General features: G+C 42.9%; 1 protein-coding gene across 2 annotated transcripts in view; it reads right to left on the bottom strand.

Annotated features, from left to right (window-relative positions):
* atrx (ATRX chromatin remodeler) overlaps window positions 1–17,297 on the bottom strand; it is a 108,955-nt gene that overhangs the window by 54,952 nt on the left and 36,706 nt on the right. For both annotated transcript variants that reach the window (XM_067247341.1, XM_067247342.1), the window contains exons 18-22: window positions 17,078–17,215; window positions 12,239–12,414; window positions 11,996–12,113; window positions 11,376–11,506; window positions 11,122–11,216 (exon numbers count right to left, since the gene is read on the bottom strand). In XM_067247341.1, coding sequence (XP_067103442.1) covers window positions 11,122–11,216; window positions 11,376–11,506; window positions 11,996–12,113; window positions 12,239–12,414; window positions 17,078–17,215 — 658 coding nt within the window. The remainder of the gene's footprint in view (window positions 1–11,121; window positions 11,217–11,375; window positions 11,507–11,995; window positions 12,114–12,238; window positions 12,415–17,077; window positions 17,216–17,297) is intronic.

Raw genomic sequence — 17,297 nt, 5'->3', positions numbered from 1 at the left:
TGCCTGCAGGCCCTGCTTGCCCCTGCCTGCCAGCCCTCCAGAGACAGTCACCCCACAGACACAGTAGCTCTGCAGCCTGCTTTTTTGAGGACATTGGTGAAAAAGGACAAGCCAGCATTACTTTGATGAAAGTCTAAATGTTTAATCCTTTCCATGTGCCAGTATGCCAAGCTGCTGACTTTGTGTCTTAAGTGATGAAACTAGTTCAAGTGATAGACTTTTGACCTGAATCCAATGATTATTCATCTGAATAAAAACCACTCAAGAGAAGTACTGCTTCTTGGATCATTTGTGCTCCACATCAGTACATCTCACACATTTGCCTTTGTTTCCATGGGATTCATGGAATTGTTAGTTTCTGCTCCACCATTTCCACCCTAGTGTAATAATAAGTATAATTTAGGACAGCAATTACATTTTTGTGTTATCTTTTCGCATTACACACATTTAGTCAATGTTCTTAAACTCAACCGATTATTGTCATTTTACCATACTGTTCATATTGAACAGACATCAGTGTTTACTTGGAAAGATGACTGTATATTTCCACTTTTGATTTGTATTTCCATCGTAAATTTGGTCTTTAATTTCATTTGGAAGTGGTACTAAAAGGTCTTACATTTAACTTGTTTATACCTGTAGACACCCTGTGAAGCCCCCACCCCCCACTCCAGAGACAGTTGGTGACAGAGAGGTGCAGACATTAAGTTAAACATGCCTTAAGAGTAGAGTAACAAATAGAGACTAAATGTGTAAATGGCTGTTGAAACTCAGTTCTCTGAGTTGGTGCATGTCAGTTTAGGCAAAGGTAACCTTTTAAACCTCTGGGGCTGGGTTGCACCAACATGGATTAAATTAATCCTGGTTTAGAGTTAATCTAGGGTTAGTAAATCTATGTTTAAACTGGTTTATAATTAATCAGAGATGTGTTGCACATCTTAATTTTAACCTTGGATTAGTTAAACTAGTTTAAACAAGGGTTAAAACAGGATTAGTTTATGTTCAATGTCCGCCATGATGGATTCCGACGAAATGTAAACAAATTCACAACGTATGTTTAACAAATAGCCTACGGAACTAAATAGCCCTAAATGAATGCATGCGCTCTTTTTCCTATAGCAGCTTTTCGAATAAATGCCGCTACTGATACCGTTAGTTACCGTTTATAGCCTAGGCTACCACTACAGCGGCTATAATAAACTACGTTACAAATAGCCAGCTAGCTAGCTATGGCACGTCAAAGAGGGTCAAACTTTTCAACATTTGAAAAGATGTTGCTGACTGAATTGATGGAGGAGTTTGGGGTAATAATTTAGGACAAGAGGACTGACAGCAGTACTCTAGAAAAGAAGGAGCGGAACTGGGTCCGGTTAGCTGAGTGCTTCAATGGCTCTACCGGTATTAAAGAGACGAGGGACAGGGCGCAACTTAAAGCCTGCTGGAAAAACCTCAAGACTAAAGCCAAAAAAGATGCGGCGGAAGAGAGGGGTAGCCAATTTCAAACCGGCGGAGGACCACCAATCAATGCTACGGATCCTCTGTCAAAGAAAATCATTGATATGATCCCGCAGCAGATTTCCCCCCTCCCCAACCCCTACGACGATGACGGCGCATTTGATGACAGTACAGCCACAGAAGCCGCAAGTAACTACGAACTCCAACGCCGTTGGTTGCAGCAATAACGTGACAAAAATGACGAAAATAGGCTATAATTTTGCCTACAAAGCATTTGTTAGAGCCTATGTATTACTGTACATACACCTCAGATGTTAATAATTTTCTAATTGAATAGCACATCATACTACAGAAATAACAGTTCCATGTTCTCTTTAGTAGCCTATGGTAATTTATTAAATTAGTTATTTCCTATGTCATTGGACGTCAGAGACATCAAGAGTAAAGTGCATTGTGCATAGTTGTAGGTAGCCTCCTAATGTTTTTTATGTTTTTTTGTTTTGTCTAGCTGACACTATCATCGTACTGGAGCAAGTGGAGCCTCATGGAAACATCAAAGCAGCAGCATCACCTGTGAAGCCCCCTGCTAAGCACCCTAAGCTTAGCTCTCACCAGGAGCTTCTCACATTAGAGAAGGAGAGATGCATGCTCGACATATAAAATGCAAAAATTAAAAAAGATGTCCTGTTGCTACAGAAAGAGGTCCTAACTCTTCAGAAGCAGAGGCTACTGGATCTAAGCCAGTCACGAGAAATAGAAATATTTTTGAATGAATTCTGAAACTGAAATTGTGTAATGTATTTATTTGCAGCATTCTGCACTTGAGCATCTTCCATATCATCCTCAAGTGGGTGCTCATCCTCCTCGGGTAGATCATCTCCTACTCTCTTCCCAAAGTTGTACAAAACAGCTACTGCAACAATGATGGTCAGGGTAGTGTCCAATTTTGTGCGGAGTCCCAACTGTATACATGGAAATCTCCGCTTCCACACCCCAAACACTCTCTCTATTACCCCTCTTGTTTGAATGTGAGAGTAGTTGTAGTTTTTTTCTGCCTGGGTCCGAGGGTTCAAAAGTGGAGTCATCAGGTATGGGCGACATGCATAGCCATTGTCCCCCACTAGGTGTCCACGGATCTCCCCTCTCCAGCAGTGCACAAAGTTGACCGTTGTCAAAGATTCGTCTGTCATGTGTGGATCCTGGCCATCTTGCAACAACGTGTGTGATCTGGGCCTGGTCATCACACACAACTTGGACATTAATTGAGCAGTAGCCCTTTCGATTCCGAAACAGTTCCCCATTCCCACCACCTGGGTTGGTAATGGGAATGTGGGTGCAGTCGATAGCCCCAATTACTCCTGGAAAACCTGCTCTCCCATAAAATCCAGCTGTTGTCTCTCTCCTTGGTTCAAAGTGAATGTACTGAGCCTTTAAACTTGCAATTGCCTTGGACACTCTGCTGACAATTCTGCAGACTGTGGATTTATGAACTCCGAAAAGATCCCCATCAACCATCTGAAAACACCCTGTAGCATAAAATCGCAAAGCTACTAGGAGCTGGAGAAGCGGTGGCACAGCAAAATTCCTCTCACTTCCATGCTTGATTGCTGGTCCAACCTTCCCATTCAGGTATATGACAGACTCCTTTGTAAATCTGTACCGCTGTGAAAACTCGCTGTTGTCATAGAATTCAATTGGGTTTAACCTATCTCTAATTTTCCTGCGAGGAACACTTTCCTCTAACCCCATCCAGCGAAGATATGCAGCCATGTTGTCAATAAAACTGAGATAAACCTCCTCCAGGGGTGGTTTAAATATAACTGCTAATCCAGGTTTAGACTAGGTTTAAAATGACTGGTGCAACAGATTTAAATTTAATCTAGATTTAAATGGAAATTAAACAGAGATTGCCAAAGGGTTAGATTTACCCAGGATTAATTGTAAACTAAGGTTAAACTAGGTTTAAAGTTTGGTGCAACTGGATTAAAAGACAAACTTGGTTTAAACCTAGTTTAAGAGTTCATCCTTGTTGGTGCAACCCAGCGTAGGTTTAAAACAAATTCAGATTTGATTGGAACTCTCTTTTATACATTTATAGTTGGATTTGACATTTAACAGACATTTAATTCATTTAGCAAGTTGTTTAACTCAAACAACCATAACACGGTACATATGGTATACAAAGCTGCAGTTAGCTTGGATGTTATCTTTACATATAGATGGGGTCTTGTTGATGCGCACGCAGCTTCAAGGCAGAAAGACGCGTTCCATTTCACTTTTACTGTACCTACACCTTTAATGTTCCCGCCATCCCCCCATTTCTGAATAAAGTTCGACTGATCTGATTTGTTGATTTCTGTTGCTATGAAAACCAGTTTAGCCAAGCTAACTAACATTGTTTTTAGCTAGCTTGCATTACCATTCAATTGCTAACAAAACATTAGTAAAAATAGCTTGCTAATCGGGCAGAACTTGAACTCGGGCAGGAGACTCTGAGACCTCAGCGCGCCACTAGCATCTCGTCATATCACGCAGTCGGAGCACAGCTAGATAATCAGCGTCAGGGCTCTTGGGTACCCAGCATGCAGTGCGGCATTTTAAAAAACAACAGCTACGCAAGGGATTTCAGTTGTTGTGTTCGTTCAGTTAGATGTTTGTAATGTTATTGTTTGTTAGTTAATATAATCTTGTGGGTCACCTTGAGTGTGCATGCTGTGTAGTTTAATGGGAACAGAGAGTCGGCCATTTTACTATCACAGGCTATACTTGCAAGGAGCTGAACGTGGGCTGTGCCCTAGACCAGACCAATTGCCTATGAGGCTAATCTTGATTCTGGATTGACTGAGATTCTGGAAAGAGATCTACTCAAGAAGAGAGTCAATATCTGTGGTTTTCAAGCCATCTTTGAGAAAATTTGAAAACAATGTTGCGGTTAATATGTTTTGATTGTGGGAGGCAACTTTTGGACTACACCTAAACCTCATGCGGCCACCGCACCACCTGCACTGGGAAAGAGGGAAACGGCATGGATGGGGAAAGTGTGTGGGCAGAGCAAGCAGTAGTAGTACATAAACTACACACGTCCTTTACTAAAGTGTATTCTGACTTTCATAAAGTTATTGTTGTAATCAAAGCTTTTAAAGAATGGATCTCTGCATGATGGGCCTGACCAGAGCACAGGTGGCCTGACAGAACACGCTTCAAAGTTGTCACTTTCAAAAGGGTGGCATTTTAACCGTCAGTCCAAAATGTCTAAAAGTTGGTACGCATGCCATATTGCCAATGGGGAACAAAGAAGTCTCAAGAACCTATAATGTCGGCAGCATGGATATTTCTCTACAGTGGCAATTTGTGAAGAATTAAAAAAAATGACTTCAAATCAGCCATTGATCCAATTGTCTTGAAATGTTGTGTACATGTATGAAATACATGTCTGTGTCATGTCAATTTTGTAATGGTTTGCAATGCTGAGGAGGAACCCGCCATTGCTGCCTGCAGCTATATTTATTATTATAACACATCTTCTCCCATTGGAGTCTATGGCAGCCCCTAGAACCGTATAGTAAAAAGTTGTGAAATTTGGCACACTGAGGATAGTCCACTCTTTATTTTCACCAAGTTTCATGTCTCCCATTCGAGCACTCTAGCGCCACCAACGGGTCAAAGTTGGACTTGTGTTTACACACGTAACTTTTGAACCGTATGACCGATTTTCTAAAATGAGGTACCGTTGGATTCCCTGGATCAAGACAAGTTCAACACACCCTATGACGTCAATTTCCGGTTATATAGATTTTCCGCCATTTTAATTTTAAGGAAACACGTTTTTTCGCTTCTTCTCCTACAATTTTTTTAGAATCTTCCCTAGAATTTGCACATCATCTTCAGAGCAACCCTCACTGTAGTTATCAAAAGGTTTTTGATTTTCAAAACCGTTTGTCTGGTACAGCCAATCAAAATTGGCAACAAAGCAACCAGGAAGTTTGGTCATATCTCAGCAAATCCTTGAGAAATCAACACCAAACTTGGTAGGATGACTCAAAACCCTCTTCTGAGGATGTCCAATCAATTTGGTGTCATGTGATCACTGGGCGTGGCCGCAGGAACCAAAAATGTGTTTTGGCCAATAACTGTTGATTTGTTTGCCTTCATTAAGTGATTTCTTTGTCTCATGATATCTTGGGATATCCCGTGTGTGACCCATGATAAAATTGAAGTGGCCGCCATTTTGAATTAATTGAAAAACGTTTTTTCTCTACTCCTCCTACCTATGTTATCCAATTTTCACCAATTTTGGCAGAGATTATCTTCAGACCAAGCCTTACAAAAGCTATCACATGTTTTTTTGATTTTCGAAACCGTTTGCCCGTTACAGCCAATCAAAATGTGAAGTTAAGCCATCAAACAGGAAGTTGGGTTGTATCTCAGCAAATCTTTGATGGATTCACACCAAACTTGTTATAGTGACTCGGAACCCTGTTCTAAGGATGTCCAAAATGTTTTCTGGGTCATATGACTGCTTGGCCACCTCATTGCTGATTGCAGCTATATTTATTATTAGGATTCCTATTGTTATTGTTAGTTTTATTATTATTATTAGGGTTCCTCCGGTAGGAGAACCCTATTGTAATTGGTGGTATTATTATTACAATGGTGGTTCCATGGGAGTCAATGGCAGCCCCTAGACCAGAACTGTAAAAAGTTGTGAAATCTGGCATGTTGAAACTGCAGAGCATTAGTAACTACCATACCAAACATGTGCCACTTTAGACAGACGGTGGCGCTACAGGCCACGCCCCAATTTGGCAATTTTCAAAGTGATTCCATTTGATTCCATTTGCATTCCATTTGTCTGACATTTTGTATACATGCCTTATTTCTCATGAGGACCAAAAAATCCTTAAGAACCTATAACGGCCGCCATACTGGATTTTTCTGTACAATAAAGATTATGGAAACACGTTTTATCGCTACTCCTTCTCTAATTTTTGTCTAATCTTTCCCAGAATTGGCATGTATCATTGTCAGAGCAACATTCACTCAAATCATCACTGGAATTTTGATTTTCAAAACCGTTTGTCCAGTACAGCCAATCAAAATCGGCAGCAAAGCAACCAAACAGGAAGTTGGGTCATATATCAGCAGATCTTTGAGATATCATTACCAAACTTGGTATGTCACGGGGTAGACACAACATGTTACCATGTGCAAAGGCAACTTAATATCTCCAAAAATTATTGATATAAATCAAATCATCTTACGCTAAAATAATGCTTTACACATCCGCCGGTCAAAAAGTGATACTCTGATTCAATCACAAGTTCATATGAAGACTCTTGTGAATGGTTAGTACACAAATCTGAGAAAAAGTTGAATGTAAGATGAAAAGTAGATTTATTGTGAATATTTGAAATATGCATGCTTGGCTAATTGCTAGGTCTTTTTCCCCAAATCCTCTCTCCCTCTGCTCCTCAGCGTGCGTGCTCCAAATTCTCACACACACAAGGGGCCAGAGCCCTTGACACACGCGCAAACTTGGGGAGACGCACACACAACATTTCAGGACATTGTGGGCTGACCAAGCCCCCACCTTCACTCCTTGGCTTAGTAGCCATTCTAGACTAGTAGCCATTCTGTGGCTAGTTTGGCCACTGCTAATTCTACTGTTAAAATAAACAGAAGGTCTTCTTCAGAACTATAAAGTTTAATCAACCAAACACAGCTTCTTTGGCACAATTAAACTAAGGACTAGACTTTTAAGAAAGCATGACCAAAGCAATTTGGTGAGGGAGGGTTCCTCCATAGACAGTTGGTGACAGAGAGTTTCAGACAATAGCTTAACTGTTTAGCGAGACTGTAAGCCACTTCAAAGGAAGCCAGGTACACCGCAGTCGCTAGCTACCTGTAGTCAAGCTGTATATAGTCAATGTAATCCTCACACAAACTATCAAAATGATTTTAGATTTTCGAAAACGTTAGTCCAATCGAAATCGGCAGCAGAGTCGCCAAACAGAAAGTTGTGTCGTATCTCAGCAAATCTTTGATGGATTCACGGCAAACTTGCTGCGTGTACTCGGAACCCTCTTCTGAGGATGTCGAAAGTTTCTTCTGGGTCATCTGACCTGCTTGACCACCCCATTGCTGCTTGAAGCTATATTTATTATTAATCTTCTCCCATTGGAGTCTATAGCAGCCCTTAGAACCATATGATAAAAATGTGTGAAATTTGGCACACATTAAGGACAGTTCCCTCATTATTTGCACCACGTTTCATGTCTCCCATTGGAGCACTCTAGCGCCACCAACGGGTAAATGAGGTACCATTGGATTCCCTGGATCAAGAATAGTTCAACACACTCTATGGCGTCAATTTCCGGTTATATAGATTTTATGCCATTTTGAATTTTAAGGAAAAAAAAAAATTCACTACTCCTCCAATTTTTGTCCAAGCAATTTATGTCCTTTGTAGTACCTAGCTATGTTTCCAGGCTGAGATATCAACACCCTATATTTGTGTGCGCCCTTCAACTGGTTAGCTCTATTTTAAAAAATCATTATAAGCCCACTTACACTGCCACCGACACCTTGTTAACCACTTTAACTACATCACTTGACTCTCTCTATCCTCTGTCAACCAGGCCTGCACGATCTTCTCCCTCCTGCCCGTGGCTTACGGATGTTATTCGTGAAGAACGGTCCACCCTTCGGGCAGCTGAGAGGAGATGGCGCAAGTCCAAAGGCGGTCTGGACCTTGATAAGTATCACTCCCTCCTCAAATCCTTCTCTTCTCACATAACTGGTGCTAAAACCCTCTACTTTCTGAACAAAATTAATTCTGCTTCAAACCCCCACAAACTTTTTTCTACCTTCTCCACCCTTCTTAACCCACCTCCCCCCACCCCCTCCCTCCACCCTGACAGCAGACGACTTCTCCTCCTTCTTTGAGAAAAAAGTCGCCGACATTAGCAGTCGGTTCCCTAAACCCACCTTTCCTACCCTCTCCCCCTCCATGACTGACCCAACTAAATGTCTAAACTCTTTCTCTCCCCTGTCTGAGGCAGAGATCTCTGACCTCATTCTCTCTCATCGCCCCACCTCCTGTCCCCTTGATCCTATCCCCTCCCCTCTCTTTCAAACCATCTCCCCCTCCATCATAACTTTTCTTCTCCATGTCCTAAACTCCTCCCTTACCTCCGGCACCTTCCCCTCTGCCTTCAAACAGGCTAGAGTTACCCCTCTACTCAAAAAACCCTCCCTTAACCCTGCCGGCCTCCAGAACTACAGACCAGTATCACTGTTACCCTTCTTTTCAAAAACAATTGAACGTGCTGTATCTAACCAACTGTCAAACTTTCTCTCTCAGAACAACCTGCTTGACCCCAACCAATCGGGCTTCAAGACTGGCCACTTCACAGAGACTGCCCTCCTTTCAGTCACCACTGCCCTCCAGTCTGCCAGAGCGGCTTCAAGGTCATCCGTCATCATTCTGCTGGACCTTTCTGCAGCGTTTGATACGGTTAACCACCAGATCCTGCTCTCCAGACTTTCTGAGATGGGCATCACTGGCACTGCACTCCAGTGGATCTCATCCTACCTGTCGGGAAGATCCTACCAGGTCTCCTGGGGAGGCAAACTGTCAGGCCCTCGCCAGTTCTCCACTGGTTTCCCACAGGGCTCCGTCCTTGGACCCCTCCTCTTCTCTCTGTACACCACCTCACTTGGACCAATCATCACCTCCCATGGCTTCTCCTACCACTGCTACGCTGACGACACGCAGCTGTACCTGTCGTTCCCCCCGACCGATCCGGGGATCTCAGCTAGGATTGAGGCCTGCCTCACAGACATCTCCGCCTGGATGACCGAGCACCACCTCCAGCTGAACCTCGCTAAAACAGAACTTCTCATCATCCCGGCTAAACCCTCCATCTCCCACGATCTCTCAATCACCCTGGGATCTGCGACGGTGACCCCTTCATCCTCTGCCAGGAACCTTGGGGTTACCATGGACGACGAGCTCTCCCTCACGGAGAGCTCACATATTGCTGCAGTCTCCCGGTCGTGTAGATTCACCCTCTACAACATCCGGAAGATCAGGAGATACCTGTCTGAGCACTCCACCCAGCTGCTAGTCCAAGCACTTGTCCTCTCCAAGTTGGACTACTGCACTGCTCACTGGTCACTGGTCTCCCAGCATGTGCAACCCACCCTCTTCAGAGGATCTTCAGAGACCCGCCTGGTCTACAATCTACCCAGACGCTCCCATGTTACCCCGCTCCTCATCTCTCTCCACTGGCTACCTATCATGGCCCGTATCAGATTCAAGACCCTGGTACTGACCTTCCAAGCAGTGAACGGGACTGCACCCGTCTACATCAAGTCTCTCCTGCAGCCTTACACCCCCACCCGTCACCTACGGTCTTCTTCAGACAACCGCCTGGTGGTCCCACCGCTCAAGACCGCCCGGTCCCAACACAAGCTCTTCTCCTGTCTGGTCCCCCAGTGGTGGAATCAACTCCCCACCTCCATCAGAGACACTGACTGTCTCTCCACCTTCAAGAAAAGGCTCAAGACGCACTTGTTCCGGGAATACAACGGTACTTAGGAATGGTTCGCTTGACCCAATTTTAGTTTCCTCAAGAATCACAATGACTCTTGCATAGAGACTTGTTGCTCTTGTGGTTAGTGGTAACTGATTTAAATTTTTGTACTCGCTGTGATATACAATTATTATTGTTGCTTTTTTTTTCTACAGGTACACTTGCACTTATAGCGGTTCTTGTTGTTTAATTGTAACTTGTTTAACTACATGCTCTGATGGTTCTTCCCTTTGGCACTTACTTTGATTGTTCACAATGTGTGCTTCATGTTTTGGCTACTCGCAATGTTTTTGTGGCTATCTTGTTGTTATTATCAGTGACCTATGCACTTTGTAAAGCTCTCTCTTGGAAGTCGCTTTGGATAAAAGCATCTGCTAAATGAATAAATGTAAATGTAAAATGTAAATGTATAAGGAAAAAACTTGAGGGAAGTCCTGCCTGACCGGCAGACCCCACAGATTTTGGGAGCTACTTGGTTGGCTTTAGAAGGCTATGGGCAGGACATTGAAGCTTCTATTAGGTCAAATGAGGGGGACATTTTGACATCAAAATACCAGGAATATTCACAAGGGAATCAAAGTTATGACCAAGATTACGTGAGTGACTCGAAATTTGTCTGCAAATTTTGAATGATACAGTTCATGGCTATTTATGGATTTTATACATTATTTTGAATAACATATTTTACTTCGATCTTTTGGACCAGGGAACTTACTGGGAATGTAACCAGACCATTTTTGTTGGGAAGTTTTGCATAACTGGACAAATGTGAGCAGTCTCCGTTTGCTCTTAGTTTGTTTACATGTTCGTGCTTGAACAAAGACGTTGATTGTACCTGCTGTCTCGACTCGATCTTGAAAAGGTTTACATCAATAGAATCACAAGAATAGTAGCTTTCCACTGATATATTTGATGTGTACCAGTCAAAAAACTGTTCTTTGGTGCCTCGCATAGTTTAGTACTTAACAATCCCACAGCCTGCCGGCGTGCAAACTGTTTATGTGAACTGTAATTTAAAATAGATAAATATGTCTATCATGTTGTCTATATGTCTATCATGTTGCCTTACCTTTTAACTTTCTCATCCTCTGAGCTTAGACTCATGGAGGATTCTTCTGTCTCTGAAGCGATAAACTCGTCCATGCTGTCCTCATCAAAATATCCCTAGGGGACACACACAGTCATATATACTGTGAGAAGAAGTATGGTTTGCAGAATTGAATGAGTGAGGGGAAATTGTGCTTACAGTGTGGTTACTCTGTGTGATCACGGAAGGGGATTCACACACATTTGTGTGTGCATGTGTGTGTGAGATGGATTTACCTTGTTTTCCTTGCTGATATAGTCTAGCTGAAGGCACCAAGGATGAGTCCAGATTCTGCTGAGCATCTGGAAGTCCTGGAAAAGCTTGGTCCCGGCCCGGCCTCGTCCTCCTTCCAAAGCATTTCCCACACCTACACACACAATGCCGCAGAGGTCGAGTATGTAAAGGAAGAGGCACAATGTCTGTCCAACAATGTGTGTGTGTCCGGGGGAGTCAGGTGGCTGAGCGGTGAGGGAATCGGGCTAGTAATCCGAAGGTTGCCAGTTCGATTCCAGGTCATGCCAACTGACGTTGTGTCCTTGGGCAAGGCACTTCACCCTACTTGCCTCGGGGGAACGTCCCTGTACTTACTGTAAGTCGCTCTGGATAAGAGCGTCTGCTAAATGACTAAATGTAAATGTATTGTAAATGTGTCCAACACTACCCTTTACTCATCTCATCCAGATTAGGGCTGTCTCCTACTTGGTCACAGTAGTGTGTGGTGAAGCAGGGGCAGGGTGTGACTGTGTCTGTATGTTTTGTGGCATGGAAGTGGTTGCCCTGTAGTAAACCAATTGGGCTCAGGGGAAATTACCCCTCCCCCACAAGAAACGACTGCATATGTAGGTGATGATCCTACCAGTGAAGTGCTCCAGGTAGTATCTGTAGAGTTTGCACTGGATGGGGGTCACCCTGATGGCCAGCACATATTCATGCTTAGGAGGCAAGAACTTGGTCAGTGCTGTGTAGTCTCTTCTCTGAAAGGACAGCACAGAAAATGTTAACTTCTGAACTTTTAACAGTAACAAATTATAATAAATAAATAAAACTCAATTTCAGAAACAAGGAAAACATTCTTTGTAGTTCAACTCATGGACTTTACCTGGACACACCCTGCCAACATCTCATACAGGATGTGTGCCCTTTTCTTCATGACACGGACATCCTGGGGGGTTGAGTCCGCACACTGGCCGTTCTGGATGGGGTTGATGAAGCGGTTTCGGAATTCTTTCACCGAGCCCAGCAGATTCTCCTTTATAAAGGTCACCATGCAGTGGTCTGGAGAGAAAATGGAGAGGAGTAAGTTAAACACACATCAAATCACCATCTGGTACGCTGCTGCCACTGCCGAGGACAAGAGCAGACTGCAGCGTATCATCCGGACTGCTGAGAAGGTGATCGGCTGCAATCTGCTACCCTCGAAGACCTGCACACCTCGAGGACCCTGATGCGAGCGAAGAAGATTGTGGTTTATTCCTCCCACCCTGGAACCCTCTGTTTCAACCACTCCCCTCCGCCAGGAAGCTGCGGTCCATCAGGACCAAAACCTCACGCCACAAGAACAGTTTCTTTCCTTACGCTAATAGTCTTATTAACCTGTTTTTCTTCGCCCGCGGGCCCGAAACACTGCCCCCTCCTCCCCCAGTTACTACGCACTAAATGTTAATAAATAATGTTTTTAGACTACTACACATGTTATACATCATTGGAACGCTACGATTCTTGTGCTTGTAGATATGTAAACCATTTCAAGATTGAGTCACAACAAGTTTAGTCAACGTCTTTGTCCAGTCACCACTTTGTAAACAACACCAAAGCCAAACGTCTCTACTTACCCTCAAAGGTTCAGTGTCGTCCAGGTATGCAAACAACACATCAAAACTTGATATGCGTACATTCCCAAGGGTTCAAAGTATCTAACCATGTAAAGTAATTCGTCCAAATGCAATGTTTTACATTCATGAATATCCATTATCCTTTGCTTCATTATGCAAGTTAAGGCTTATATATGCTTCTGCGTTTTTCGAAAAACGGACACATGGGAACGCCCTCTTCTCCGAGGAACGCCTTCTACGAGCTCTCCGTCAGCCCTCGGAGAGCCCCGGAGAGCTCGACGTGCACCTACTGAATTTTCTAACTATCCGTCGTGAGCGACGGAGAGCTACGGAGACCCCCTTGGCTGTGATTGGTCAGTATTAAGAATCGCTTGCGTCAGGGGCGGGGTTGCCGGGATAAACAGGACGAATAGAATCCTTTGACCGCCATTGCTGTAAGTTTTCACAATTCATATTTCAGCTAAACAGTACATGTAAATCAGCATCTGAATTAAAATGTGACGAGAAATGGGCAGTGTAGTTGCTGAAAATGTGCGTATTTTATTGATGAAACGGCTAATTTGTAAATTTGCTCCGACTTCTCGATAACCTAGGTAAATAAACACTCCACGACGATTTACAAAAAAACGTTGCGCCACCTACTCTTCTGGCGGTGAATTGTTTTCAGCACCCACAGCCTACCGAGAACCATAAACGCAGTCTATCCGTCCGTATCCGTCCGTATCCGTGCACCCGCCCATCCGTAAACGGAGACGCAGAAGCATATTGCGGCCTTTAGCCGACGGAAGAAACAACTTGTTCACATAGTGTTCTTTACTCCGGTTAGCAACGGAGTATTTACGACATGAAGGCATCAAAATGTCTGTTGAACCCTCCCCTTTTGATTGACACCAAGATTGACCCAATAGGAACTTCCATGCCCCGTCGACAGCCCTCTAAAGCCAACTAGGTCTGTGCGTCCTGTTGGCTATCCGTGCGTATCCGTGCGCCCGCCCATCCGTAAACGGAGACGCAGAAGCATATTGCGGCCTTTAGCCGACGGAATAAACAACTTGTTCACATAAAAGTGTTATTTTCTCCGGTTAGCAACGGAGTATTTACGATATGAAGGCATCAAAATCTCCGTTGAACCATCCCCTTTTGATTGACACCAAGATTGACCCAATAGGAGCTTCCATGCCCTGTTGACAGCCCTCTAAAGCCAACTAGGTCCCCCCCCCAAAAAAAATTCTCGAACTGGCTTTGACGGGCTCTGAAATTAGCTCGTTAGCCTTGTAGCTGAGAGCTTTCTGAAAATGCTAATACCTCATTTGTATGTCTCTGTGGAGCCTTCAAAATAAAAGTCGATTGCGCAATATGGTTGACAGAATCAGTGTTCTTTGTGCGCCAATCCTGGGAATCAGATAAAGCACTCCAATGTGTTCATGCTTCAGTTTTTGTGTTTCAGTAATACTAATTAGGGATTTAGCTATTGTATATGATAGTTCTAAGTACAACCTTTCATTAGAGATAACAATTACGAAAAATAATACCTTGTTATCCTAAGTATTTGACCTTGGTTACAAAGGGTCATTTTGGAGTCTCCAAAAGGCCCTTTTAGAAAACGCCTGGATGTACTCTTATAAAAACATGTGTCAAATATGAATATATTGTGGTATTATGTTTGACTTTTGATTTGAATTGGGTAAGGCTTCAACCTGTGGTCCAATTTAGTCTTCCAGCTAATACCTACCTCCAGGCCTCTGTTTTCAAAATAAAATCTAGGCGGAAATAGAAACTTTCACTTTCCTTGTGTTCAAGCTTCTATTACTCAACAATAGTAGGACTGACAGGGGTCCTGACAACAGGGGAAATATCTTCAGTGTCAGCTTTCAAAAGAGACCATTTACATGCATGTACTCCAAATGGTTCAAGAACAGCTTTCAATTTACTTTGGGTATGCTGTTTAGGCGTTTTCAGGCAAATTTAACAGGATTATGAAAAGGGTTAACAAGGCCCCAAACTGACACTGACACACTGTCACTTTACCTCATACACTGTCACTTAAACATATTCAGTATAATTTTTTTCCATAATATTTTATTTATCGTATTTTATATTGTATAGCCCTAGAATTTTATTTTATTTTGTTGTACATTTTCAAAATTTGTATTTTGTTCATTATGTTTAAATGTTCACTGTATGCATCTGCCCACCAAAGTTAATTCCTTGTTTGTGACCACTTACTTGGCGATTAAACACGATTCAGATTCTGATGACTGTATGCAAACATGTCTTTGTGAACAGTGATCAAAGAGAATATATACAATACATTCTACACAGAGATCTAGTTAAATAAGTCACCATTCTTTGGGAAAGAATAAGCATGGGAAATGTGTATTACAAATGCACTTTTACTGCAGAAAAATATATATGTGTCAAATGCTTGGATTCCTTTCAGATACGTAGTAATTAATTAATCAGTGACTGATACTCTCCCAAAATGCCTACTCGCATACAGGTGCTGGGAATAGCATTTATTTTCTTGCATATACTGTGCTAGCTGTGTTATGCTAGCTAGTTTAGTTTTGACTAGCAACATACTGACGTTGCTCATCCACAAATGCCCTGATAAACACATAAATAGGGTTCGCTTCTCTTGCTAGGCTACCTGTTCATGCTGCCAGGCATCTCACACTGCCTTGTGGGCAGGGGCGTAGCCAGGACATTATTTCTGGGGGGCCAGCTCTGGCCAGTCTTTTATTTGGGGTGGCACTTGATTGTCAAAAACTACTATTTTAAAACTCACACACTGCATCACTCGGAGCAGCAGTTTTCTAACGGTATCCAGTGTTTAGCTGCTAGTCTCCATTGAAGCGCTGTGGCCCAACATGTTGCAAATATGGGGCTTGTAGCGAAAGTGACAAGTGACAATATAAGACGACTTTATAAAAAATATACAAATGCATTTTTTCAGCTTTATACCGTTTCTGTTCAGGAGGGTTTATAAACAAAATTAAAAAATTAATTAAAAAAAAATTGTGAGGTTGGGGGGGCCAGCAGGGTGGCCATTCTCTGACCAATGGTGGCCGTGGCCCCCCCTGGCCACCACGTGGCTACGCCCCTGGTTATGGGGCCTGTCACGTGACTTCCATTGAAAATGACCAGAATTTATTTGGGGGGGGAAACTGCATTGTATGGGAACACTAAGTGCGTTTCATAAAGAACATGTAACTAAGGCCTTGACTTTGGAACTAAGGACTTGAGATCTGTGTACAATCTCCACACAAGTTTGCATTCTCATACTCACAAATTACCACATTTTGTGTTTGTAAATCTGATTATAAACCGCACTGTAATATATGCTGCACTTGTTACGGTAACAATGATACCAAGCAATGCAGGAATATAGGCAGTACAGCATGCCGTTATGTTACACACTTCGAAAGTACGTGCGTAATGTATGTTTTTTATTGCCCGGGAAATAACTAATATTTACCTTTAGACGCGTGAGTTCTAAATATTTCCGACGGTCCCCAAAGCTTTAGTTATTTTTCCGAAACGGTAGCTAGCTAGCTTTAGTTAGCTTCCGGGCTAAGTTAGCTAGCATAATACAATGCTACGACCATGCTAGCAGACATCCCAACCTGCAAAAACGAATTTCAGGGAGGTGACTTCACCGGCTATGCATATATGCGACGTTACGCTGTGAGACCCGCATTCGAACAATCACATATGTGCGACGCTATTCCTTAACGGGTTAAATAGCATTCACCAAAAAAGTGTTTCTACTGTTGTTTTGTTATAAAAGCTTTCTATAAGCCGCTCCGAAATATAAACTGCACCACCACAAGATCGGGGTATAAACCGCGGTTTATTTCCAAAAAACACGGTAAAGGGAATAAATCAATATCAAATGTATGTGATGGATTTCAATTTACAATATATCGCCAACAAACATTGGCCCTCATTTCCGAATGAATGTACAACAGATTACTGGAAGAAACGGTCTATTCAATACAAAACTCAATCAATTTGGACTTGAGTGGAGGCTATGCTCAAGTCTCACGTCAAGTCTTAACTTGTGTACGCAGTTTTAGAGTCAGTATGAGGGCCATCTCACTTACACTCTATGAGATTGTTCTGCAGGGGTGTTCCCGTCAGCACCACTCTCCTCCTGGTTGCAATGGAGTTCATGGCTTTAGATACGGCAGATGCCTCATTCTTCAGGATGTGACCTTCATCACAGATCACAAAATCAGGACCTAAAAAAATTGAAGCCAAACACACACAGATGCATTCGCACAGGCACGCACACATACAGGACAAAGAAACAAGACAATGACA

The sequence above is a fragment of the Osmerus mordax genome, chromosome 12 (genome assembly GCF_038355195.1).
Source record: "Osmerus mordax isolate fOsmMor3 chromosome 12, fOsmMor3.pri, whole genome shotgun sequence".
Taxonomy (NCBI): Eukaryota; Metazoa; Chordata; class Actinopteri; order Osmeriformes; family Osmeridae; genus Osmerus; species Osmerus mordax.
This window is presented reverse-complemented; position numbering and strand designations above follow the sequence as displayed.